The 23,460-nt window shown below is 44.3% G+C and overlaps 1 protein-coding gene across 3 annotated transcripts in view; it reads right to left on the bottom strand.

Moving 5' to 3' along the window:
• The window catches only part of STARD9 (StAR related lipid transfer domain containing 9), a 255,427-nt gene that overhangs the window by 103,748 nt on the left and 128,219 nt on the right, over nt 1-23,460 (bottom strand). For all 3 annotated transcript variants that reach the window (XM_068254136.1, XM_068254138.1, XM_068254137.1), the window contains 4 exons: nt 20,202-20,260; nt 19,981-20,093; nt 17,932-18,001; nt 4,266-4,338 (listed from right to left, as the gene is read on the bottom strand). In XM_068254136.1, the coding sequence (XP_068110237.1) occupies nt 4,266-4,338; nt 17,932-18,001; nt 19,981-20,093; nt 20,202-20,260 (315 nt within the window). The remainder of the gene's footprint in view (nt 1-4,265; nt 4,339-17,931; nt 18,002-19,980; nt 20,094-20,201; nt 20,261-23,460) is intronic.

Here is a 23,460-nt window from a genome sequence, read left to right as displayed (position 1 = left end):
AGTGGGGACCGAAGGATTGTTCCAGGACAGTGCAGGCACAGGGCAGCTGCAGGGGGCTGTCAGAAGCCCAAGATAAGTGAAACTTTTTTTTTTTTAAATCATTTTAGGTTCCCTTTAAACAGAGTTAGAGCTAGTTTACAGAGTTCAGTTGCAGCATAATTCTGCATGTCAACTCACTACCCATACAATCCTATGGGTTTGTTCACATCTCTGCGTTGTAACAGATTGCGTTATTCTAACTCTCTGCATACAGGCTTTAAATTCTACTTCCATTCTCCATTTCAGTTTACACTCATAACACATGCATTATGCAACGGACCACTGTGAATCCAGCCTTAGTGGTGATTGTTTCTATGCAGTGATATTGCATCCATGGAACTACCTATCTAGAACCCATACCCTTCACATTTTGCTTTGTGTGTGCGCACTGACCTGACTTTCATTGACGTTACAGTGTATATTGCTGCTTGTTGGAACACAGGTAGAGGTAATTGATTTTGTTTTTATTCAGCAACATCACACCTTTGGAATTACTTACCTAGAGCATTTTTACTTTCGATTTTGCTTGTGTGTGTTAAAGTGGACCTGAACTCTTGCACAGGACAAAAGGAAAACAGAGAAATGTACCCTGAATGTATTTAGAGAGTTTAGCCTGTGTAATTCCCCCTCATTTGTGTCTAATCACAGGTTGTAATTTGAGCTCTTCCCTGTGTCACCTGACTACCATGGCAGATAAGCACATTTGAAAGCACATGATGTTAGTATGTCTGCTTTCGTGAAAGCAGTAAGTAGAAGCAGTGCAATTTTATTTTAGGATTTGTATCAGCTGAAACAAAGTTCAGGTCCGCTTTAAGATTACACACTGCCCATTACTGGAAAGCAGTCTGTAGTGACTGTTTTTCCTGTAGCAACATCATGTTTGACGGTTATAGGACTGTGATTAGCAATGGCACAATCCCTATTCACCCTAACAATAAAAAAAATCCTCCAAGAAGGTGAACTAGGGCTTTAATATTTCCACCAAAATGTTTCTCTTGTGAAGGCACTGCTTTACCTCGGTTCCCCTCTCCCTGGTACACAGGAAGGATGCAAGCTGACTGTGTGATCCCTGACACCAGGAAAGCCATCAAATACCATCTGAAGGCACAGTCACTGACCTATCTTTATTGTATTACCTTTTCCTGCAGCAATAAGCACAGTTCCTTCCAGGAATACTAAACATTTACCAAAAATTGCCACAATATTCATAGTGATTCTGAAAATCTGTACATTTCCATGACTATACACCTACTTCATACAACCTGGTACAAAGTAGGTGGAAGAGTTGTCCACAGGAAGCAGATTCCAAGTATATGTTTTTATATTGGTTAGAAATCAAGAGTATTTTATTGGTACTATTATACAGTGGTTTGCAAAAGTATTCGCCCCCTTGAAGTTTTCCACATTTTGTCATATTACTGTCACAAACATGAAGCAATTTAATTGGAATTCCACGCGAAAGACCAATACAAAGTGGTGTGCATGTGAGAAGTGGAACAAAAATCATACATGATTCCAAACATTAAAAAAAGAAATAACTGCATAGTGGGGTGTGTGTAATTCAGCCCCGAGTCAATACTTTGTAGAACCACCTTTTGCTGCAATTAGAGCTGCCAGTCTTTTAGGGGATGTCTCTACCAGCTTTGCACATCTACAGACTGAAATCCTTGCCCATTCTTCTTTGCAAAACCGCTCCAGCTCAGTCAGATTAGATGGACAGCGTTTGTGAACAGCAGTTTTCATATCTTGATTCTCGATTGAATTTAGATCTGGACTTTGACTGGGCCATTCTAACACATGGATATGTTTTTTTGTAAACCATTCCATTGTTGCCCTGGCTTTATGTTTAGGGTCGTTGTCCTGCTGGAAGGTGAACCTCCTCCCCAGTCTCAAGTCTTATGCAGACTCCAAGAGGTTTTCTTTCAAGATTGCTCTGTATTTGGCTCCATCCATCTTCCCATCAACTCTGACCAGCTTTCCTGTCCCTGCTGAAGAGAAGCACCCCCAGAGCATGATGCTGCCACCACCATATTTGACAGTGGGGATGGTGTGTTCAGAGTTATGTGCAGTGTTAGTTTTCCGCCAAACATAATTTTGCATTTCGGCCAAAAAGTTCCATTTTAGGCTCATCTGACCAGAGCACATTGTTCCACATGTTTGCTGTGTCCCCCACATGGCTTGTGGCAAACTGCAAACGGGACTTCTTATGCTTTTCTGTTTACAATGGCTTTCTTCTTGCCACTCTTCCATAAAAGCCAACTTTGTGCAGTGCACAACTAATAGTTGTCCTATGGACAGATTCCCCCACCTGAGCTGTAGATCTCTGCAGCTCGTCCAGAGTCACTATGGGCCTCTTGACTGCATTTCTGATCAGCGCTCTCCTTGTTCGGCCTGTGAGTTTAGGTGGACGGCCTTGTCTTGGTAGGTTTACAGTTGTGCCATACTCCTATTTCTGAATGATCGCTTGAACGGTGCTCTGTGGGATGTTCAAGGCTTTGGAAATCTTTTTTGTAGCCTAAGCCTGCTGTACATTTCTCAATAACTTTATCCCTGACCTGTCTGGTGTGTTCTTTGGACTTCATGGTGTTGTTGCACCCAATATTCTCTTAGATAACCTCTGAGGCCGTCACAGAGCAGCTGTATTTGTACTGACATTAGATTACACACAGGTGCACTCTATTTAGTTATTAGCACTCATCAGGCAATGTCTATGGGCAGCTGGCTGCACTCAGACCAAAGGGGGCTGAATAATTAAGCACACTCCACTTTGCAGTTATTTTTTTTTTTTTTTTTTTTAATGTTTGGAATCATGTATGATTTTCGTTCCACTTCTCACATGTTTACCACTTTGTATTGGTCTTTCACGTGGAATTCCAATTAAATGGATTCATGTTTGTGGCAGTAATATGACAAAATGTTGAAAACTTTAAGGGGGCCGAATACTTTTGCAAACCACTGTATTTCACCCTAAAGTACTACAGTACATGATGCTTCCCTTGTTCTCATAATAAAAAAATCTTTTGTGCAGAACATGGATTCTTGAAACAATTAATTTCAGCCAAACTATCATGCCTATAGGCATCCTTCAACATCAGCATATTGCAAATAAAGACATGTATGCAAGAAGGAGTTAATCTCTTGATCTCTAGTGGATGACTTCACTTGTGTTGCCCATGTTTGCTTTAATCTTTTAAGGTGAAAAAGAAAAAACTCCAGGACAAATTTATTGGTGGACTGTTAAAGCCAAATGCTAAAATTAGTGATAGTACAATTGTCTACGAGAACTCATGGAGAAGCATGCGATTAGTTTGATCAGCAGAGAGAGTTGCAAAGCTTTCATTTGCTGTGATAACCTCCCACTTTAGCATATGATCATGACTAGCAAATCCGAGACTTCGATATCTATCACCTGACCAAACTGATCACATGCTTTTCTAGGAGTTCTTCTAGACATGGCCATCACTATATAAGACCATCTCCAAACAGCTTCATGCTCCTGTGACAATAGCTGATAATATCTTCCTCCCTGGAATAACACCTACAAGATGTTTAACAAACTACTACAAAATAGCCTTATTTCTGTGCCAAAATGTGTTTTTTTCTGTCTGGTGTAGCACTCTAGGCTGCTTTCACATATACATACTGTATATACATTGCATTGACAAGTATGTTCATATTGTGTTTGCAGCACTTTTTGGTGAATGGGAATGTACTCCACTATGCCCTGCTATATTGTGCACAGAACCGACTCACTAAAAACACATGTTCATTTGAAGGCATGGACAGTCTATACACTGTCCATTGAAATCTGCCAAGTAAAAATGCACCGCAGTGAGCGCAGTCTGAATGTAGTCTAAAGGTGGCAACCAACGATCCAATTTCTAGCAAAAAAAATTTTTTAGCAATCAGATTATTCTGATCGGAAGTGAAATATCGTAATAAATCGTTCACTACACCATCAACGAACCAATCTTTGTTTCCAATCTATCACAACCGACAAGAAAATCCAAATGTTGGTTCGATGAAAATCCAATCAGACGACAATCCTTACAACCAATCAAATCACATCCGACCAGAATTATCTGATCGCGCAAAGATTTTTTGCTAGAAATTGGACCGTTGGTGGCCACCTTTAGGTTTCCAGTATACTAAACATATGATGGTTCAGCAAGCGGTGAATTGCTAAAGCACTGCCACTACTACAACTACTATGTTGCCGTACAAACCTGGGTGTACTGGATGGTGAAAATAGCATGGGACCGGCTGCTGGCATCATGGACATGAGTGGCTGCTGTTATTCTGTTGAAACAAGAAAATGATTAGCTGTACAGTACCAAAATACTGACTAGGTTTAAGAAGATAATTCTTTAACAGTACCAATATTGTATTTTGACAAACCCTTAATGTTAACATCCGTGAATGTACTGAAAAGTTTGGCAGGTTTCAGGGTTAATAACTCACTTGCTGGCCTGTAAATGGTCATACAGTGTCTGCAAAGCTCCATTCCCTCGTAAAAACTGCCATGGGTTTTTTTCTTAAGTGTCGCTGAAGCTCTGTGGCCACCCCCACCTGCGTAGCTGCAGCCCACCCCCAGTTTGGCAGCCACATACTAATAGGTGGCTGCTAAAATGGGGCGGCTTGTAGCAATGCAGGTAGGAGTGGCTACAGAGCTTCAGAGATACTTCGGCCAGCTGGGGGGAGGTGAAGTTTCTAGGGGCGGGTGGGTGATTTTCTATCCCTGACCAGATGTTTACATTAAAGGTTCAAATCACATTTTTTACAGCCTTGGTCCTCTTTAAAGGGAACCTAAACTGAGAAGGAAATTTATTTTTCTTTTTAAAATAATACCAGTTGCCTGACTCCCCTGCCGATCCTGTGTCTCTAATACTTTTAGCCACAGCCCCTCAACAAGCATGCAGATCTGACTAAAGTCAGCCTGGATTAGCTGTATGCTTGTTTCAGGTGTGTGATTCAGCCACTACTGCAGCCAAAGAGATCAGCAGGATTTCCAGGCAACTGGTATTGGCGGCGGCAAAGTGGCACCTCCAGGACCTCGTAACACCGATTGGCGGCGGCACCTAGGGGACTAATTAGCCGAGGATCGCGCACAGGGATGCGCGCGCATCCGCCGGCATTAGGCTCCGCCCACCCGCCGGGAATTTAAAAGCGCCGGTGGGTTAACCCCCGATCTGCCGCATGCAAAGTGTATAATACACTTTGTAATGTATACAAAGTGTATTATACAGGCTGCCTCCTGCCCTGGTGGTCCCAGTGATCGAGGGACGACCAGAGCAGGAGGCAGCCCCCCTAGTAAACACACCAGCACACTGATTCTGGCCCCCCCTGCCCCCTGATCGCCCACAGCACCTCTCAGACCCCCCCTGATCACCCCCTCAGACCATTGTTTTCACCCAATCACCCCCCTAATCACCCATCAATCACCCCCTGTCACTATCTGTCAACGCTATATTTTAGATTAGGTCCTAAACTGCCCCCTGGGGGCTCCTGATCACCCCCCACACCCTCAGATCCTCCCCAGACACACTCCCCTGTGTACTGTATACATTTTCTCCCCTGTAATCACCCACTGATCACCCATCAATCACCCCCGTCACTGCCACCCATCAGATCAGACCCTAACCTGCCCCTTGCGGGTACCTGATCACCCGCCCACACCCTCAGATCGCCCGCAGACCCGCCCTCAGATCACCTCCCAAGTGCATTGTTTACATCTGTTTTCCCCTCTAATCACCCACTGATCACCCCTCAATCACCCCCTGTCACTGCTACCCATCAGATCAGACCCTCATCTGCCCCTTGCGGGGCACCCAATCATCCGCCCACACCCTCAGATCGCCCTCAGACCCCCCCATGAGCACCTCACCAGTACATTGCTTTCATCTATTTTCCCCTCTAATCCCACCCTGATCACCTATCAATCACCTCGTCACCCCCTGTCACTGCTACCCATCAGATCAGACCCTAATCTGCGTGGGCACACAAACACCCGCCCACACACTCAGATCGCCCTCAGACCGCCCCCCCCCCCCCCCGATCACCTCCCCAGTGCATTATTTACATCTGTTCTCCCCTCTAATCACCCGCTGATCACCCATCAATCACCCCCTGTCACTGCTACCCATCAGATCAGACCCTCATCTGCCCCTTGCGGGCACCCAATCACCCACCCACACCCTCAGATCGCCCTCAGACCCTCACCCACTGGTCACCCATCAATCCAGGGCTGTGGAGTCGGTACAAAAATCCACCGACAGACTCCTCAGTTTAGGATTCCACCGACTCCGACCCCGACTCCTCGACTCTGACTCCTCTACTTTGCATATTACAATCTTGTTGATTGAAAGTATGTAACATGAAATTCGTCTCTTAACTGCCAGCGCTTAGGAATTTTAAGACAACTGAAGTGAGAAGGATATGGAGACTGCACAATTTATTCCCTTTAATCATAGACTAAAACTAGTCCTTGGTAAGAGTACTTGTAAAAGGTACAGGCCGAAACAAAGAACATCTATCAGGCCCTAGGCAATGCAACAGTGGGTACATGTAAGAGTGATGTGCAGGTACTCTGCAGGGGAATGAGGAGATTCTTCATACACAATCTGAACCAGGTTTATGGGTGATAGACAACACCTCTGGGTTCAATGTGCACAACATTCTCAGTAGATTCCCTGCAGCTCTGTGGAGAGTGCATATGTAGAGTATAGTACTACTGTGTAACAAAGTAAACCTGAGACAGATGAAATTAAAGTTTCATACATACCTGGGGCTTCCTCCAGCCCCCTTCAGGCCAATCAGTCCCTCGCTGTCCTCCTCCGCCACCTGGATCTTCTGCTATGAGTCCAGGTACTTGAGCCAGTCTGGCATAGTGCGCATGTACACACTACGCCACCGGGAGCGTACTACACCTGCGCAGCACTATTGCGCAGGTGCAGAATGCTCCTGGCTGTGGAAGCGGCATGCGGCCGGACTACCCTGACTGGCTGTATTACCAGGACCCATAGCAGAAGATCCAGGTGGTGGAGGTGGACAGCGAGGGACTGATTAGCCTGAAGGTGGCTGGAGGAAGCCCCAGGTATGTATAAAAGTTTTCTTTTCATCCTTCTCAGGTACCATTTAATTCGTAGTCACCAAACCAAATTTTAACAACATATGAAGTTATTTGATTTCACAAGCAAAGAGAGTGCGTACATTTGCATTAATCAGAATCAACGCAGAATTATTTCCATCTCATTGACCATCTCTATTAGTGACACGGCTACACATCAAGCTTTATTCTTACAGCATAGATGCTATTTAGTATATATAAGAGATTCCTGTGTACACATCATATATACAGTCACAATCAGATGTGTATATCTGACTTTAAAAATACAGGGACTGCTTTATTGAAGCAGCACAAGTAACTCATTTTGATTGGTTTATTTCATTTTTGTGGACTAAGCACAGCTAATACTGTATGTATAAATTATTTATGATGACTATTATCTGAGAAATAGAACATTTTATCATATTTTCTATTTTAATTACAGTTTAAATTCATTCAGAGTCGGTGCATTTTTCCCCGACTCCAGGCACCCAAAATTGCCCTGACCCCGACTCCACAGCCCTGCATCAATCACCCCCTGTCATCACCTGTCACTACTACCCATCAAATCAGACCCTAATCTGCCCCTTGCGGGTATCCAATTACCCGCCCACACCCTCAGAACGCCTTCAACCCGATCACCTCCCCAGTGCATTGGTTGCATCTATTCCCCCCTCTAATCATACCCTTAGACACCCATCAATCACCTTCTGTCACCACCTGTCACCCCCTAGCACACCTACCCATCAGATCAGGCCCTAATTTGCCCCGTTTGGGCTCCTGATCACTCGGCCAAACCCTCAGATCTCCCTCAAACCCACTTCCGATCACCTCCCCAGTGCATTAATTGCATCTATTCTCCCCTCTAATCACCCCCTGAGCCACCCATCAATCACCTCCTATCACCCCCTATCCATCAGATCAGGCCCTAATCTGCCCCCTGCGGGCTTCTGATCACCCGGCCAAACCCTCACCCGCCCCACCGCAGTGACAGAATTTTTTTTCCCTGATCAACGCAGGTCTCTACGACTTAATTGTGGCTGAGACCAACCGTTTCGCCACACAATACGCAACTGCCAATCCAAGAAGCTACCATGCCCAGCCTTTCCAAGTTTCCGAACGTAACATTTTTTGGGGCCTTCTCCTTAACATGGGTCTAGTAAAAAAAAAAGTATTGCGGTCTTATTGGTCTATGCACCCAATAAATCACATGCCCATGTTCTCTGCTGCCATGTCCAGGTCACAATTTGAGAACATCCTGCGCTTCCTGCACTTCAGTGCCAATACAACCTGTCATCTAAGAGGCCACCCTGCTTATGACCGGATCCACAAAATTTGGCCTCTCATAGACCACCTGTCATAAAAATTTGCAGATGCTTATACCCCTGAACAGTCATTTGAGGCATTTTGTTACCAGACTACTCCTCACGGTTTTGGGCCCCTAAAATGCCAGGGCAGTATAGGAACCCCACAAGTGACCCCATTTTAAAAAGACAACACCCCAAGGTATTCTGTTAGGAGTATGGTGAGTTCATAGAAGATTTTATTTTTTGTCACAAGTTAGTGGAAAATGACACTTTGTGAAAAAAAACAAAAAAACCCAATAAAAAACAATTTACCTCGATTACACTTTTTACTCTTTCCCTCATAACTCGTACACAAGAGTAGATTATGTATTTGTGTCACACAATTTGCTCTCGGTCTCCTCTGCATCCACCATTGGCAATATACACCTCTCTGACCATGCTCCGGTTACAGTGAGCTTTAACCTGGGGGAGAATAGGCAAGGTCCTGCTTCCTGGCACCTGAACAACTCTCTTATTGAAGATAAAAAAATCTTTTCTAAAATAAAATCTGAATTGGAAGAATTTTTTCACATCAATATAACACAGGACTCCTCTCCCATGGTTGTGTGGGAAACGCACAAATGCTTTGTCAGGGGACTGCTTATCAGAGAAGGTGCTAGGCGTAAGAAAGAGCGGGATAAGGAAATTGGGGAGGTTATGGCCAACATTGGGGATTTGGAGCGGAGTCACAAAAATACGGGATCCACCTCGACCTTGGACTTATTGACCAAGGCGAGAGAACGTCTCAGATCTTTATTATTTTTTAAAGCTAAATATGCCGCTCTACGATGTTGCCGCACGTTTTATGAATTTGGCAATAAGTGTAGTTCCATCTTAGCTAAATCCCTGAAGGCCCAACAGACTGCTAACTATATCCCACAAATTAAAGATAAGCACTCAAAAATACACCACAAGTATGAGGACATTGCCAAGGTTTTCAGGGACTTCTATGCTGAACTATACAATTTACACCCTAACTCACCCTCCTCTTCTAGGGAAGGCAGGAGGACTAAAATCTCTGAATATTTGGCCCGCTCGGGGATGCCTAAACTCTCCTCAGAGGACATTAAATTACTAGAGGAGCCCCTCTCGGAGGTCGAACTCCATATAGCCCTCTCCCAGACTCCGTCTGGCAAAGCCCCGGGGCCTGACGGGTTCACACCGGAGTACTACAAAAGGTTTGGCTCCATCGTCTCGTCTCATATGCTTAGGGCCTTTAATTATACCCCTGAACAGTCTATGGGAGGAAATTTATTTTCCACGTATATGCTGGAATCACACATTTCGGTTTTGCTGAAGGAAGGGAACGATCCCACCCTCTGCAAGAGCTTCAGACCGATATCTCTTAACAACGTTGACCTGAAGCTCTTCTCAAAAATGCTGGCAAACAGATTGGCCCCTCTTCTGCCAAAGCGGATTCACCTGGACCAGGTGGGATTTGTGCCTGGCCGAGAGGCCAGAGACAACACTATAAAAACCCTAAACATCCTTCACTGGGTGAGGTCTCAGTCTACACCAACTTTAATACTCTCTACCGATGCCGAAAAGGCTTTCGATAGGGTGGACTGGGACCTCATTGAGGGCACTCTTAGGTACATTGGCCTAGAGGACGAGATGATGCAGCGTATCCTGGCGTTATACTCCGGTCCCTCAGCAAGGGTTAAGGCGAATGGGGTCCTCTCAGCTCCCTTCTCTATCCAAAATGGGACGTGTCAGGGATGCCCCCTGTCCCCTTTAATTTTTGCACTATCTCTGGAGCCCTTTTTGTGCATGATCAGAGCGAATCCAGATATCCAAGGGGTATCTCTCCCTAAGTCTTCCACTAAAGTTGCCGCATATGCGGATGATCTCCTGTTTTACTTAACCAACCAGCATATATCACTGCCCAATCTCCTTGTCGAGTTTAAAGCGTACGGAGAAATCTCTAATATGTCAATTAACTATGACAAGAGTGAGGCTCTCGGAATCCTTCTTCCAGGCGCCCTCAGATCCTCCTTGCAGAGCAATTTCCCCTTTAAATGGCCTAGTAGATCCCTGAAGTATCTTGGCATCCAAATTACTCCGAATCCCAGAGACGTGTTCTCTTGTAATTTTCCCCCAGCATTGGACCGTATCAAGCAAGACCTGCAGAATTGGGACAAACCTCAGTTCTCCTGGTTTGGCAGGAGTTGCATTATCAAAATGACAATCATGCCACGACTTCTCTACCTGTTCCAGACAATGCCAATTTTTATCCCCTCTTCTTACTTTACACAAGTTACCCAGGCCTTCTCTCAATTTATTTGGAAGGGCCGTAAGCCTAGGCTGATATATTCCATCCAGACCGCCCCTAAAGACCTTGGAGGTATGGCAGTCCCAAACCCCAGACTATATTACTCAGCAGCGACTCATTAGGGTTATAGACTGGCATAGACATGCATCATATAAACGATGGGTGGGCATTGAGGAGGAGTTATTGGGTGATAAATTATCCCTGTTGGTATGGTCCACACGTTCATTACCTACTGCTTCACCGGCTACAACATTGATATCTCAAACGCTCAAGGTCTTTCTCAAAATGAGGGAAAAACTATCCATGTCTCCCTGGCCTTCCCCTTTACTACCTATATTAGGTAACCCCAACTTCTCTTTAGGTCAGGGCAGGAACAGCTATCAGGTGTGAATGGCAGACCCCCCCTTAAGGGCTATGCATCTGATTTCGGGTGGAGAGTTGGTGCGTCTCGGGGAACTTCAGTCATCACTGGGTACACCTAGTCTAGACTTCTGGAGCCTGCTCCAATTTAAACATTTTCTCTTATTCCAGGGGTCAAAGGTGGGTTTCTCTAGACCCCTCTCCACTTTTGAAAAAATATGCTTGGGCGAGGGCCTAATGAGAGGCTCTCTCTCTCTGGTGTACTCTCTGTTAAAGGATAGTGAGGAACCATGTCTAACTCTTAAAGCTGATTGGGAAAGGGACTTGGCCTTGACCTTCTCTGATAAGCAATGGCACAAGATACTGGTCTTCTCACATAAATCCTCTATATCTTCTAGGAGCCAGGAGGCAGGATACAAGGTCTTCACTAGGTGGTACTACACCCCTTCTAAGCTCCACAAAATGTACCCATCGTCCTCGTCACCACTATGTTGGAGATGTGGTCTGGAGGTAGGCACTTTAGTGCATATCTTCTGGTCCTGTAATAAACTTGCGGGGTTTTGGGCGGATGTGAGAGAGATTATGCATGAATTAACAGACTATCTTCCTCCAGACTCTCCGGCATTTTTCCTCTTGCATCATAATCACTGGTCAATTAGGAGATATAAAAGAACACTCACTAGGCATTTCATTAATGCTGCCAAAATTTTAATTGCTAGAAAATGGAAACAACCGGACCCACCGTCCTTAAAGGATTGGTTCAGGGAAATTGACTGGATTGAGAAAATGGAGGACTTAACAGCTAGCTTACATGATAAATGGGAGCAGTATATGAAAACCTGGGTTGGCTGGTTCGAGTTTAAGGAAACATCTAGGTACGTCTCTCTCGCATCCAACTAGAACCCGGCGTTTAATGAGTCAAAAAGACCTACAGAAAGTATTCTATAGGACCTTCACTAACCTTGACACATGGTGCCTCTTCCCCTTAGGCGTTGACTCTATCAGTAGTTGGGCGCCCGGGAGTGGATACACTTTTCCCCCTTCAAAGTTTCCTTTCTTTGTACTTTCTCTTTTCTTTTTCTTTTCTTATTACTATTTCACGTTTTCTCTTTGTTTGTGCATCCTAGATGCTTTTTATCTGATTGACCTCCCATCTTTTGATGTAGGGATTGTGGATTGGCTTCTTTGTGAAGGGTAACCCATAAGTATATTAAGACGAGGCGATCCCTGAGAGTTTATGGATTCCTGGGTGTTTGTTCCCTCTGGGCCCCAGGTCTCCTTTAGCACTACTAGTATGAAGCTTCGTTTGTTAACAATGTCTGTTCAGCAGTGATAGACCCCTCTAGCCAACCATTATGATAAACGGTGCTGTAGTCTTATAAGCTGTAATCAGGGCCGGGCCGAGGCATAGGCTGGAGAGGCTCCAGCCTCAGGGCGCAGAGTAGGAGGGGGCGCACAATTCATTCAGCTGTCATTCCTAATTGTGTTTGAAGCAGAAAGAAATAAGAAAAGGGGATACATAGCAGTGACTGCAAGCCAGATAACTAGATATTAAGGTGTTGGGGAGGTTGTGGGCCCCGTGGCCCTCTTAGTCTAATAGCAATCAGTGTGTGACAGCTGGGGTGGGAGGGATGGAGGGGCGCACTTTGGTGTCTCAGCCTTGGGTGCTGGAGGACCTTGTACCAGCTCTGGCTGTAATAGCTCCCCAGTGGCGCTGGTGGCCACGGGAAATGTTCCTCAAGTGTACCATTGTTATGAGGTGTTATGGATGTATGTTATGTCCTTGCTTCTGCTTGTTTCTTGTATGGTTTCGCTTTCTTTAAAAAATATATAAATAAAGAATCTTTAAAAAAAAAAAAACAATTTACGCTAACTTGTGACAAAAAATAAAATCTTCTATGAACTCACCATACTCCTAACAGAATACCTTGGGGTGTTGTCTTTTTAAAATGGGGTCACGTGCGGGGTTCCTAAACTGCCCTGGCATTTTAGGGGCCCTAAACCGTGAGGAGTAGTCTGGAAATCAAATGCCTCAAAATGACCTGTGAAATCCTAAAGGCACTCATTGGACTTAGCGCACCTAGGCTGCAGAAAAGTGTCACACGTGGTATCGCCGTACTCAGGAGAAGTAGTATAATGTGTTTTGGGGTGTATTTTTATACATACCCGTGCTGGTGGGAGAAATATCTCTGTAAAAGGACAATTGTGTGTAAAAAAAAAAAAAATAATCACAAAATTGTCATTTACAGAGATTTCTCCCACCCAGCATGGGTATGTGTAAAAATACACCCCAAAACACATTATACTATTTCTCCTGAGTACAGCAATACCACATGTGACACTTTTTTTGCAGCCTAGGTGCGTTAAGAGGCCCAAAGTCCTATGAGCACCTTTAGGCTTTACAGGGGTGCTTACAATTTAGCACCTCCCAAAATGCCAGGACAGTAAAAACATCCCAAAAATGACCCCATTTTGGAAAGTAGACACCCCAAAGTAGAGAGGGGCATGGTAATTCTGTGGCAGATTTAAAAAAAATTTTTTGTCACACATTAGCAGAAATGGAAACTTTTTTTGTCACAAAGTGTCGTTTTCCACTAACTTGTAACAAAAAATAAAAATCTTCTATGAACTCACCATGCCTCTTAGTGAATACCTTGGGATGTCTTCTTTCCAAAATGGGGTCATTTGGGGGGTATTTATACTATCCTGGAATTCTAGCACCTCATGAAACATGACAGATGCTCAGAAAAGTCAGAGATGCTTCAAAATGGGAAAATTCACTTTTTGCACCATAGTTTGTAAACGCTATAACTTTTACTCAAACCAATAAATATATACTTATTGGATTTTTCTTTATCAAAAGACATGTAGCACACTAAATGTAGACAAAAATGTATATATAAATTTTACTTCATTTAAAAAATGCCAGCACAGAAACTAAAAAAAAAAAATCATTTTTGACAAAATTCATATCTTTTTTGATTAATATAATAAAAACTAAAATTCACAGCAGCAATCAAATAGCACCAAAAAGCTGTATTAGTGACAAGAAAAGGAGGTAACATTCATTTAGGTGGTAGGTTGTAGGACCGAGCAATAAACCGTTAAAGCTGCAGTGGTCTGAATGGAAAAAAAGTGTCTGGTCCTTAAGGGGTTGTAAGACTGCAGTCCTTAATTAAAGAGACACTTAAGCCAGAAAAAAAATGAGTTTTACTCACCTGGGGCTTCTACCAGCCCCCTGCAGCAGTCCTGTGCCCTCGCAGCCACTCACTAATCCTCTGGTCACCCGCTGCCAGCTTGTTTCGTTTTTGCCGACAGGCCCGTCAGGACTGGCCACACATAGCTTTTTCCACATTCCCGACTGTTATTAGCACTATTGGGGGCCGCAACACGTACAAAAATACGCGTTGCCGCATTACGAACGCATAGATAGGCGACAATGCGTATTTTTGTACGCGTTGCAGCCCGCAATAGCGCTACTTGTAGTCGGGAATGCGGAAAAAGCTACGCGTGGCAAGTCCTGACGGGCCTGTCGGCAAAAACGAAACTATCTGGCAGCGGGGGACCAGAGAATTAGTGAGTGGCTTCAAGGGCACAGGACTGCTGCAGGGGGCTGGTAGAAGACCCAGGTGAATAAAACTTTTTTTTTCTGACTTAAGGTTCACTTTAAGTGGTTAAAATGAAACACCCATATCACTCTCAGATAATGTTCCCTTTAACACAAAAGCTCTCCTTACTGGATTTAGGTTCTCCCGTTTGATGGGACATTTTTCCTCCTCATTGTCTGCTTGAAGGACATCAGAACGGAGGGATATGGAGGCTGCCATATTTATTTCCCTTTAACCTCCCTGGCGGTAAGCCCGACACAGTGTTGGGCTAGCCGCCGCAGGGGATCGCATGGCCCCGGGAGGATTTTTGCCTATAAAATTTTATTTATAGTCTTCAGCTAGCACTTCGCTAGCCAAGTATGCCCCCCAAGTGCCTCCGGTCCCCTCTGATCACCGCCGGTATACGTACCCCCCAGGGATCCTGCGATGGCGCAGCCTCCCTATCAGCTCCCGGCTTCGCTATTGGGAGGATCAAAACTGCGCATGACGTCGATGATGTCATGTCCGATCGTCGCCATGGCGACAGTGAAGCTGCATGGAGAAGCTGCGGCTACCGCGGGATCGCGGATGGGTAAATATTACCGGCAGCGATCGGGGGAATCAGAGGGGACCGGAGGTACTTGGGGGGCATACTTGGCTAGTGAAGTGCTAGCTGAAGACTATAAATAACATTTTATAGGCAAAAATGCTACCGCGGACGCAGATATTGAAACCGCGTACCGCCAGGGAGGTTAAACAAAGGTAGTTGCCTGGCTGTCCTGCTGATCCTCTGCCACTAATACTTTTAGCCATACTGTTGACCCTGAACAAGCATACAGATCAGATGTTTCTGACTGAAGTCTGACTTAATCTAGTAACATAGTTCATATATCGCAAGATATCTTTTTCCTGTTGTCAGTCTTTGCCTGAACAGTAAGGCTGGGTTCACACATACAAGTACAATGTGTACAGTTCCGTTCCAGACCTGACAGGTCAGTTCTCATCCATTTTGTATCAGTTTTTTATCAGTTTTGTTCTTGTCCATTAAAACCGATACAAAACTGATGCAAACTGATGAAAGCAGACAAGAGAGCACTGGAGCAGAATGGTACATTCTGTATGTCTAAACCCCGCCTATAGGGCATCGCCTATTTACTAAGAAAATGGATTTCAATCTTACCGCTTCTCCTTTGATTTTGAAACAAATATCAATAAGTAACTGGGCCTTTGCACACATCCAAACCAAAATGTATACATTTAGCCACCCCCAAAGAAATTTTCTCCTGCTCCCTCCACCTGCAGCCTAGGCTACCATCTGTGCAGCCTTTGCAGAAATATGGGGCGCACACATTTTAAACACTTTTACAAAAGCTGATGAAATGATGCTTACTAGAGATGTAGCGAACGGTTCGCCGGCGAACGGTTCCAGGCGAACTTTGGGGGTTCGCGTTCGCCTGGACCAAGCGAACTTTTGCGGAAGTTCGATTCGCCCCATAATGCACTATGAGGGTCAACTTTGACCCTCTGCATCACAGTCAGCAGGCATATTGTAGCCATTCAGGATACACTAAGCCCTGGAGCCCCCCCCCCCCTATATAAGGCAGGTTTGCCGGCCATTACACCCACTTGTGTGCCTGCTAGAGACAGACTAGGGACAGCTGCTGCAGACTTGTTCTCCTAGGGAAAGATTAGTTAGGCTCTTGGCTTGCTCCTGGCTGATTGTTATTGCTAAAATAGCACCCCTCAATAGCTCTTTTGGGAGCTCTAATGTTTTCCTGATGTGTTTTTTTTTGTGTGTGTTGCTCACTGAATTATACAGCCCTATCTGTTGCAGCTGGACCTTGGTAATTGTTATTACTGTGCCAGCAAGGCCCTGCCTAACTATCTATACTGGGACAACTACCTATGCCTACCTAACTACTGGGGCACCTACTTACCTATACGGGGACACCTACCTACACTAGGGGACCTACTTATGCCTACCTACCTATACTGGGCCTCCTACCTATGCCTAGCTAACTACTGGGTCTCCTACCTATGTCTAGCTAACAACTGAAGCACCTACCTATGCCTACCTACCTATACTGGGACTTCTACCTATGCCTATCTACCTATACTGGGACTCCTACCTATGCCTAGCTAACTACTAGGACACCTACCTATGCCTAGCTAACTACTGGGACACCTACCTATGCCTAGCTAACTACTGGGACACCTACCTACCTATACTGGGTCTCCTACCTATGCCTAGCTAACTACTAGGACACCTACCTATGCCTACCTACCTATACTGGGTCTCCTACCTATGCCTAGCTTACTACTGGGACACCTACCTATGCCTACCTACCTATACTGGGTCTCCTACCTATGCCTAGCTAACTACTGGGACACCTACCTATGCCTACCTACCTATACTGGGACTCCTACCTATGCCTAGCTAACTACTGGGACACCTACCTATGCCTACCTACATACAAGAAGATAATAAGGTTGTTGCTTCATTGTGGACAGACCAAATTTAATCAGCTGGACAGTCACTGTTGTTCTATCATTGAGCTACCACAGCCCGGCCACCATATGGGCTTGAAAACCGCCACTGCCTACACTCTCGCCACAGTGCGCACCAGTCCAGCATGGCCGTCACAATGCAAACAGCTGTTTGCAGTGCGTTACACAGTGAGTTTGGTGTGTCAGTGTGAAGCAGAACTCTAATTACACTCCCTGATTGATGTATACACATGCAAGATGTTTGAAAGCACTTTAGGCCTGCAATTTAGCATTCAATGTGATTTCTGATCTTAAAACGCTGCTTTGCGTCAAATCCAGATTTTTCCCCGGGACTTTGGGCATGTATCCCACTCCGCCATGCCCCCCCCTCCAGGTGTTAGACCCCTTGAAACATCTTTTCCATCACTTTTGTGGCCAGCATAATTTTTTCTATTTTTCAAAGTTCACATCCCCATTGAAGTCTATTGCGGTTCGCGAACTTTTCGGCGAACCAAACCTTCCGCAAAGGTTCGCGAACGGGGTTCGCGAACCGAAAATCGGAGGTGCGCGACATCTCTAATGCTTACACATTTAGGGCATTTGATCACCTGAAGAACCGGGAGAAAGCAGATTTAAAAGAAAGTGCAATGAAAAGTTAGGCAGTGTTTGTAAAATCTCAGCTAGGCATCTATAAAGTAAGGCAGGGATACCATTAGTCTCACACAGTCACTGTACCTGTTCTCCATTCCTTCCTCCAGTAGGGCTACTACTTGCTCATAGTTGGTGACTACATGCTGCGATAAACCTGCGTTTTTAAATAAAAACAAAAGATAAATAGTATTATTCATAAATAAAACAGAATTAATACTATCACCAAGTAAGGCATAATAAATTAAATCTAGACTATGTTGATATGGTAAAAGCTAATAGAAATTTTATTTTGTAATTTATTCTAGCAGTTATAAAGAATAAAGATGTATTTAAAATCTCTTTCAGGGTTCATGCAAGGCCATACTAAGGCTCTGCAGTAAGGGTTATTTGCCACAAGCTGGCAGTAGATAGTCAAAACAAAAGCAAGGATTTGTGCATTTGTTTCCTTGGTGAAAATATGAATCGGAGTTCATGCTAAGCATAGAAAAGTCAATACCACCCTGATTTTCCAAGCCAATCCCAGATTGTAATTCCATTGGTTGGTGATCAATTCCTCCACCGAGCTGCAATTCTTCCAGCCTTCAAATCTGAACTGTACACATTGAGTGTGCGCCCCTTTTTTTTCTTTTTGTCTTATCTTAACTAGAATATTAACACCTTTGATGTTTTTGTATACAACGGCAACACTCATCAGCTACCCTCTCTAAACACTTCAAAAAGAGATACCATATCCTACTACAGCAGTTATGTTGCTTGGGATAGTCTTATATGCTGTTCATGTACCAATTATTAATGATTATCCTAAAATAAAATTGTTTTTACTTGTGCATACATTCTTCTACTGCACAGGTGCCAAATGCGGCTCACGCCATTTTATGTGGCCCTCGAGAACTTAATAAAGAGATAATAACACTGAACTGCCTTCCTATTCAGAGGGCAACAGTGGTTCTGGTTGTCAGTTTAAGCCCGGGTGCAGCAACAGCCCACGGGTCCCCTCTTTGGAAACAAACTCCCCCATGTGGCAAACCTACACACACCTACATACCTTTCCCCCTGAACCCTCTCCCCACATAGCAAAGTAGCACAGTGGAGCAGTGCAATAGTAACCTGCTCCGGAGCTGCGTCGTGTCTCTTCTGTTCTTCCCGGTAGCTGCACAATCCATACTTCCCTACCTCCAGCTTCCGATCATGTGACATGCATTCAGAGCCAGAGGTATGCTGCATAGAGCATGCGGCTGTCAGGAAGATCAGAGGAGACCTGGAGCAGCACTGGAGCAGGTAAATATTAAACTGCTATTCTGCAGAAGAGAAATGAGCGGGTTCCCAGGCATTCCCATGGTCGTTAAAGTTATGCCAACCAATTTAAACAAATGTTAAATCGTAATAAAGAATTTGGCCCGTGACTATGTCTTATATTTTGGCCCCTTACGTTATTGAGTTTGACACCCCTGATCTAGTGGGTTACTATTACCCTATGCTAGGTATACAGAATTTCCCATCAGATCAGCCGGGGTCAAGCCATTAATTTCTGACATGCCTGATCTACTCACGATTGAGAACAGGATAACATTTTGTGCCGTATCAATCTGAAAATCGATCCTATTCTCAATCTGGAGCAGATCAGACGACCTGTCAGAAATTATTGATTCAACAAGTCAATCTGACGGGAAATGACTTAGGGCCTGATTCACAAAGCGGTGATAACTCAGTTATCACGCCTAAAAGACTTTAGGCGTGATAACGTTTGCACCAGCAAAGTTATCACCGCTTTGTGCTCTAACTCGCGCGAAGTTTCCGCGCGTACGTGCGCGCGCAAAGTCCCATAGGGCTTAATGGGAGCTTCGCGCGAGAGTTTCTTCTTATCATGCCTAAACTGAGTTTAGGCGTGATAAAGGGGTTTTCACAGGCGTGCAAAGTGTTTGCACCGCTTTGTGAATCAAGCCCTTAGTGTGTACAATGCATAACCGATTGGCTCTATAACATTCTTTTAAAAGAACTCTTATATTTTGTCCTCCACTAAAACTATTTCATGAAGTGAGTGTTTAAACAACAATGTAGACTACATTTTATCTGCAATGCACCTTTTGGACTATTTCATGTGCCCCAGCATACTACAAGCAGCACAAAGCATACCTTGTACATATGGGCCTTTTTCTGGGTGCTCTCGAACCCGCAAAGTGTAAGGTTTCTTTCGGTTTGATTGATGCAGCAAGTCCCGGACACGTTCATTATAGATTTCTAAAAAGCTAAAATTAATTTCATTATTGCAATGTATGCATTATAATAACGTATAGATCAATGACTACAGAATGATGTACATACATGTTGAATATATACATATTTATATTACTTACCTTACTTCTATGCGGGAGGAGGAGGGGGCACCTGGGGAGTCATCACTGTAGAACAGACCCTAGAAATAGACAAGACATCATTATCGGCCTAAAACATTTAGAATCACAATACATTGCTAGGCTCTCAGTGCTCGAAGTACAGACACTTTGTACCAGGAAGCAAATGCTTGCCTGATCAGGGAAGCCTACGAACAAGGGTGAATGGACTTTTCTGACTTAATAGGAAGTCCCAATCCCACCTCTAAACAGCCCACCGACAAAGCCTGTTCCAGCCAATGTGGATCTAGCACTGGGCAGTGACGTGGGGTCTGTCGATGGAAGGGTCAAGGCTGAACTTCTAAGCAAGGTGTTTTGATGGAAATAAAGACACCTCCTATATTACAAGCCTTCTTCAGTCTGGCTCGGAAATACTCCTGTTAGACCAATACTCTTGATGTGGTTTCTGTGGTGGTCTTACTATATTTGATTGATGGATAAATCATGAGTGAATAGTGCAAAACCATTACATACTGAACATTCACCAACCCTACATACATCTCAGAAAGAAAAAAAAGAAAAAAAAAAACAACAAAAAACACTGCAAATATCAGTTTCTCAGGTTTCATCTTTTATAGGTGTAAGTACTGAACAGCTCTGCCTCATTCTTATGAGCTGCTGACAATATTTCTCTTAATCTCCAAATAAAGGAAATGACAATATACCAAAATAAAATGATGCCATTTTTGCAAGGACAAAAAAAAATCTGTAAGTACAGATTTCCACTAGCATGCTACGTCCATTCCCGAAAACTCACTCGTGCTGATCTGAATTTGCATCTAAATCGCTATAGCTGTGCTATGTGTTGTGTGGAAAACTGCAGCAGGCAGCATTTCCCCCCCACACAATTCTGCATTTAAAGTCACATGCAGGAAACCATTGAGATTTATCTCCAGTGGAAATGTGCCCTTAAACAAAATGGCGATAATGTTTCAACTGCAGAACATTCAGAAACAGTATACAGTATCTGTTGAAATAACCCTGACTTGCTTTCATGTATCAGTTTTCATGTGTTTCGGCATGCTCTCCACCAGTTTTTAACATGTTGGGTAACTTTATATCATCCTTTCCGCAAAAACAAACAAACAGCACAGCTTTGCTTGATGGCTTGTGAGTGCCCATCCATCCTCCTCTTGATGACATTTCCAGAGATTTTCAATAGGGTTTAGATTTAGAGGTTGGGCTGCGTGTGTGTGATACACTGTAAGATGACCAGGTGTTGGGCAAAGCTGAGAACTAGACTCAGAACATGACCTTACTCCAGTTCTCTACAGTCCAATTCATTTGGTCTTTAGCAAACCTCACTCAGCCTGGCCGTTTACTTCTCACTGATGAGGGCTTTTTCTGGCATTGCATAACTTCAGCCCTGTCTGTAGAAGCCTGTTTTGAACAGTTCTTGCCATGTACTTCACTCTAGTCACAGATTGTCACTGTGTTTGAACTTAATTTAAAGTCTACAGTTCTTGAGTAACATTCAAATGAGTTAGAGGTCATCACTCTCAGAGATAATCCGTTTTACTACTCTGACTGGTTGTCCCTTTGTTGCCTACAGTGCCTGCTGCTTGACTTTGTTCTTGTGCACTTCCATCTTTGAAATTGTAAAGATAGACACAACCAGATGCAGGGCAGTTTCTAGGCTAAATTTCACCCAGGGCGAGGGTGTAAAAATCGCCCCCCCCCCCCTTCCCCGCCATGGAGCCAGGTATAGGTGCCCACAGTTTAGGTTAGCTATGTAGGTGCCTGCAGTATACGTTAGATAGGTAGGTGCCTGCAGTATAGGTTTGGTAGGTAGGTGCCTGCAGTATAGGTTAGATAAGTAGGTGTCTGCAGTATAGATAGGTAGCTTAGATAGGTAGGTGACAGTATAGGTTAGATAGGTAAGTAGGTGACTGCAGTATAGGTTAGATAGATAGGTGCCGGCTGTATAGGTTAGATAGGTAAGTGCTTGCAGTATAGGTTTGGTAGGTGGATGCCTGCAGTATAGGTTTGGTAGGTAGGTGCCTGCAGTATAGGTTAGATAGGTAGGTGACTGCAGTATAGCTTAGATAAGTAGGTGCCAGTATAGGATAGATAGATAGGTGACTGCAGTATAGCTTAGGTAGGTGACTGCAGTATAGCTTCAATAAGTAGGTGCCAGTATAGGTTAGATAGGTAGGTGACTGCAGTATAGGATAGATAGGTAGGTGACTGCAGTATAGGTTAGGTAGGTGCTGCAGTATAGATTAGGTAGGTAGGTGCTGCAGTATAGATTAGGTAGGTAGGTGCTGCAGTATAGATTAGGTAGGTAGGTGCTGCAGTATAGATTAGGTAGTTAGGTGCTGCAGAATAGATTAGGTAGGTAGTTAGGTACTGCAGTATAGGTTAGGTAGGTGCTGCAGTATAGATTAGGTAGGTGCTGCAGTATAGATTAGGTAGGTAGGTGCTGCAGTATAGCGTAGGTAGGTAGGTAGGTGCTGCAGTATAGAGTAGGTAGGTGCTGCAGTATAGAGTAGGTAGGTAGGTGCTGCAGTATACAGTAGGTAGGTAGGTAGGTAAGGTGCTGCAGTATAGATTAGGTAGGTAGGTGCTGCAGTATAGATTAGGTAGGTAGGTGCTGCAGTATAGGTTAGGTAGGTGCTGCAGTATAGATTAGGTAGGTGCTGCAGTATAGAGTAGGTAGGTAGGTAGGTGCTGCAGTATAGTGTAGGTAGGTAGGGTGCTGCAGTATAGATAAGGTAGGTGCTGCAGTATAGATAAGGTAGGTGCTGCAGTATAGATTAGGTAGGTAGGTGCTGCAGTATAGGTTAGGAAGGTGCTACAGTATAGATTAGGTAGGTGCTGCAGTATAGATTGGGTAGGTGCTGCAGTATAGAGTAGGTAGGTAGGTAGGTGCTGCAGTATAGATTAGGTAGGTAGGTGCTGCAGTATAGATTAGGTAGGTAGGTGCTGCAGTATAGATTAGGTAGGTAGGTGCTACAGTATAGATTAGGTAGGTGCTGCAGTATAGATTGGGTAGGTGCTGCAGTATAGATTAGGTAGGTAGGTAGGTGCTGCAGTGGTGGTGGGAGCGGGCATAATAGTAATAACTCACCTTTCTTCATCTTCAGCTGAATAGCCGATCTCACTGCTTCAATGTAATTCCTGTCTCGGCATCTGTCTCAGTAACAGCTCCCCCTGTGTTGACATGCGGAACATCATCACAGGGGGCGCTGTTACTGAGACAGATGCCGAGACAGGAAGTACA

The sequence above is a fragment of the Hyperolius riggenbachi genome, chromosome 9 (assembly GCF_040937935.1).
Source record: "Hyperolius riggenbachi isolate aHypRig1 chromosome 9, aHypRig1.pri, whole genome shotgun sequence".
Taxonomy (NCBI): domain Eukaryota; kingdom Metazoa; phylum Chordata; class Amphibia; order Anura; family Hyperoliidae; genus Hyperolius; species Hyperolius riggenbachi.
Note: the sequence above shows the minus strand (reverse complement) of the source record. Positions and strands in the feature narration are given on the sequence as shown.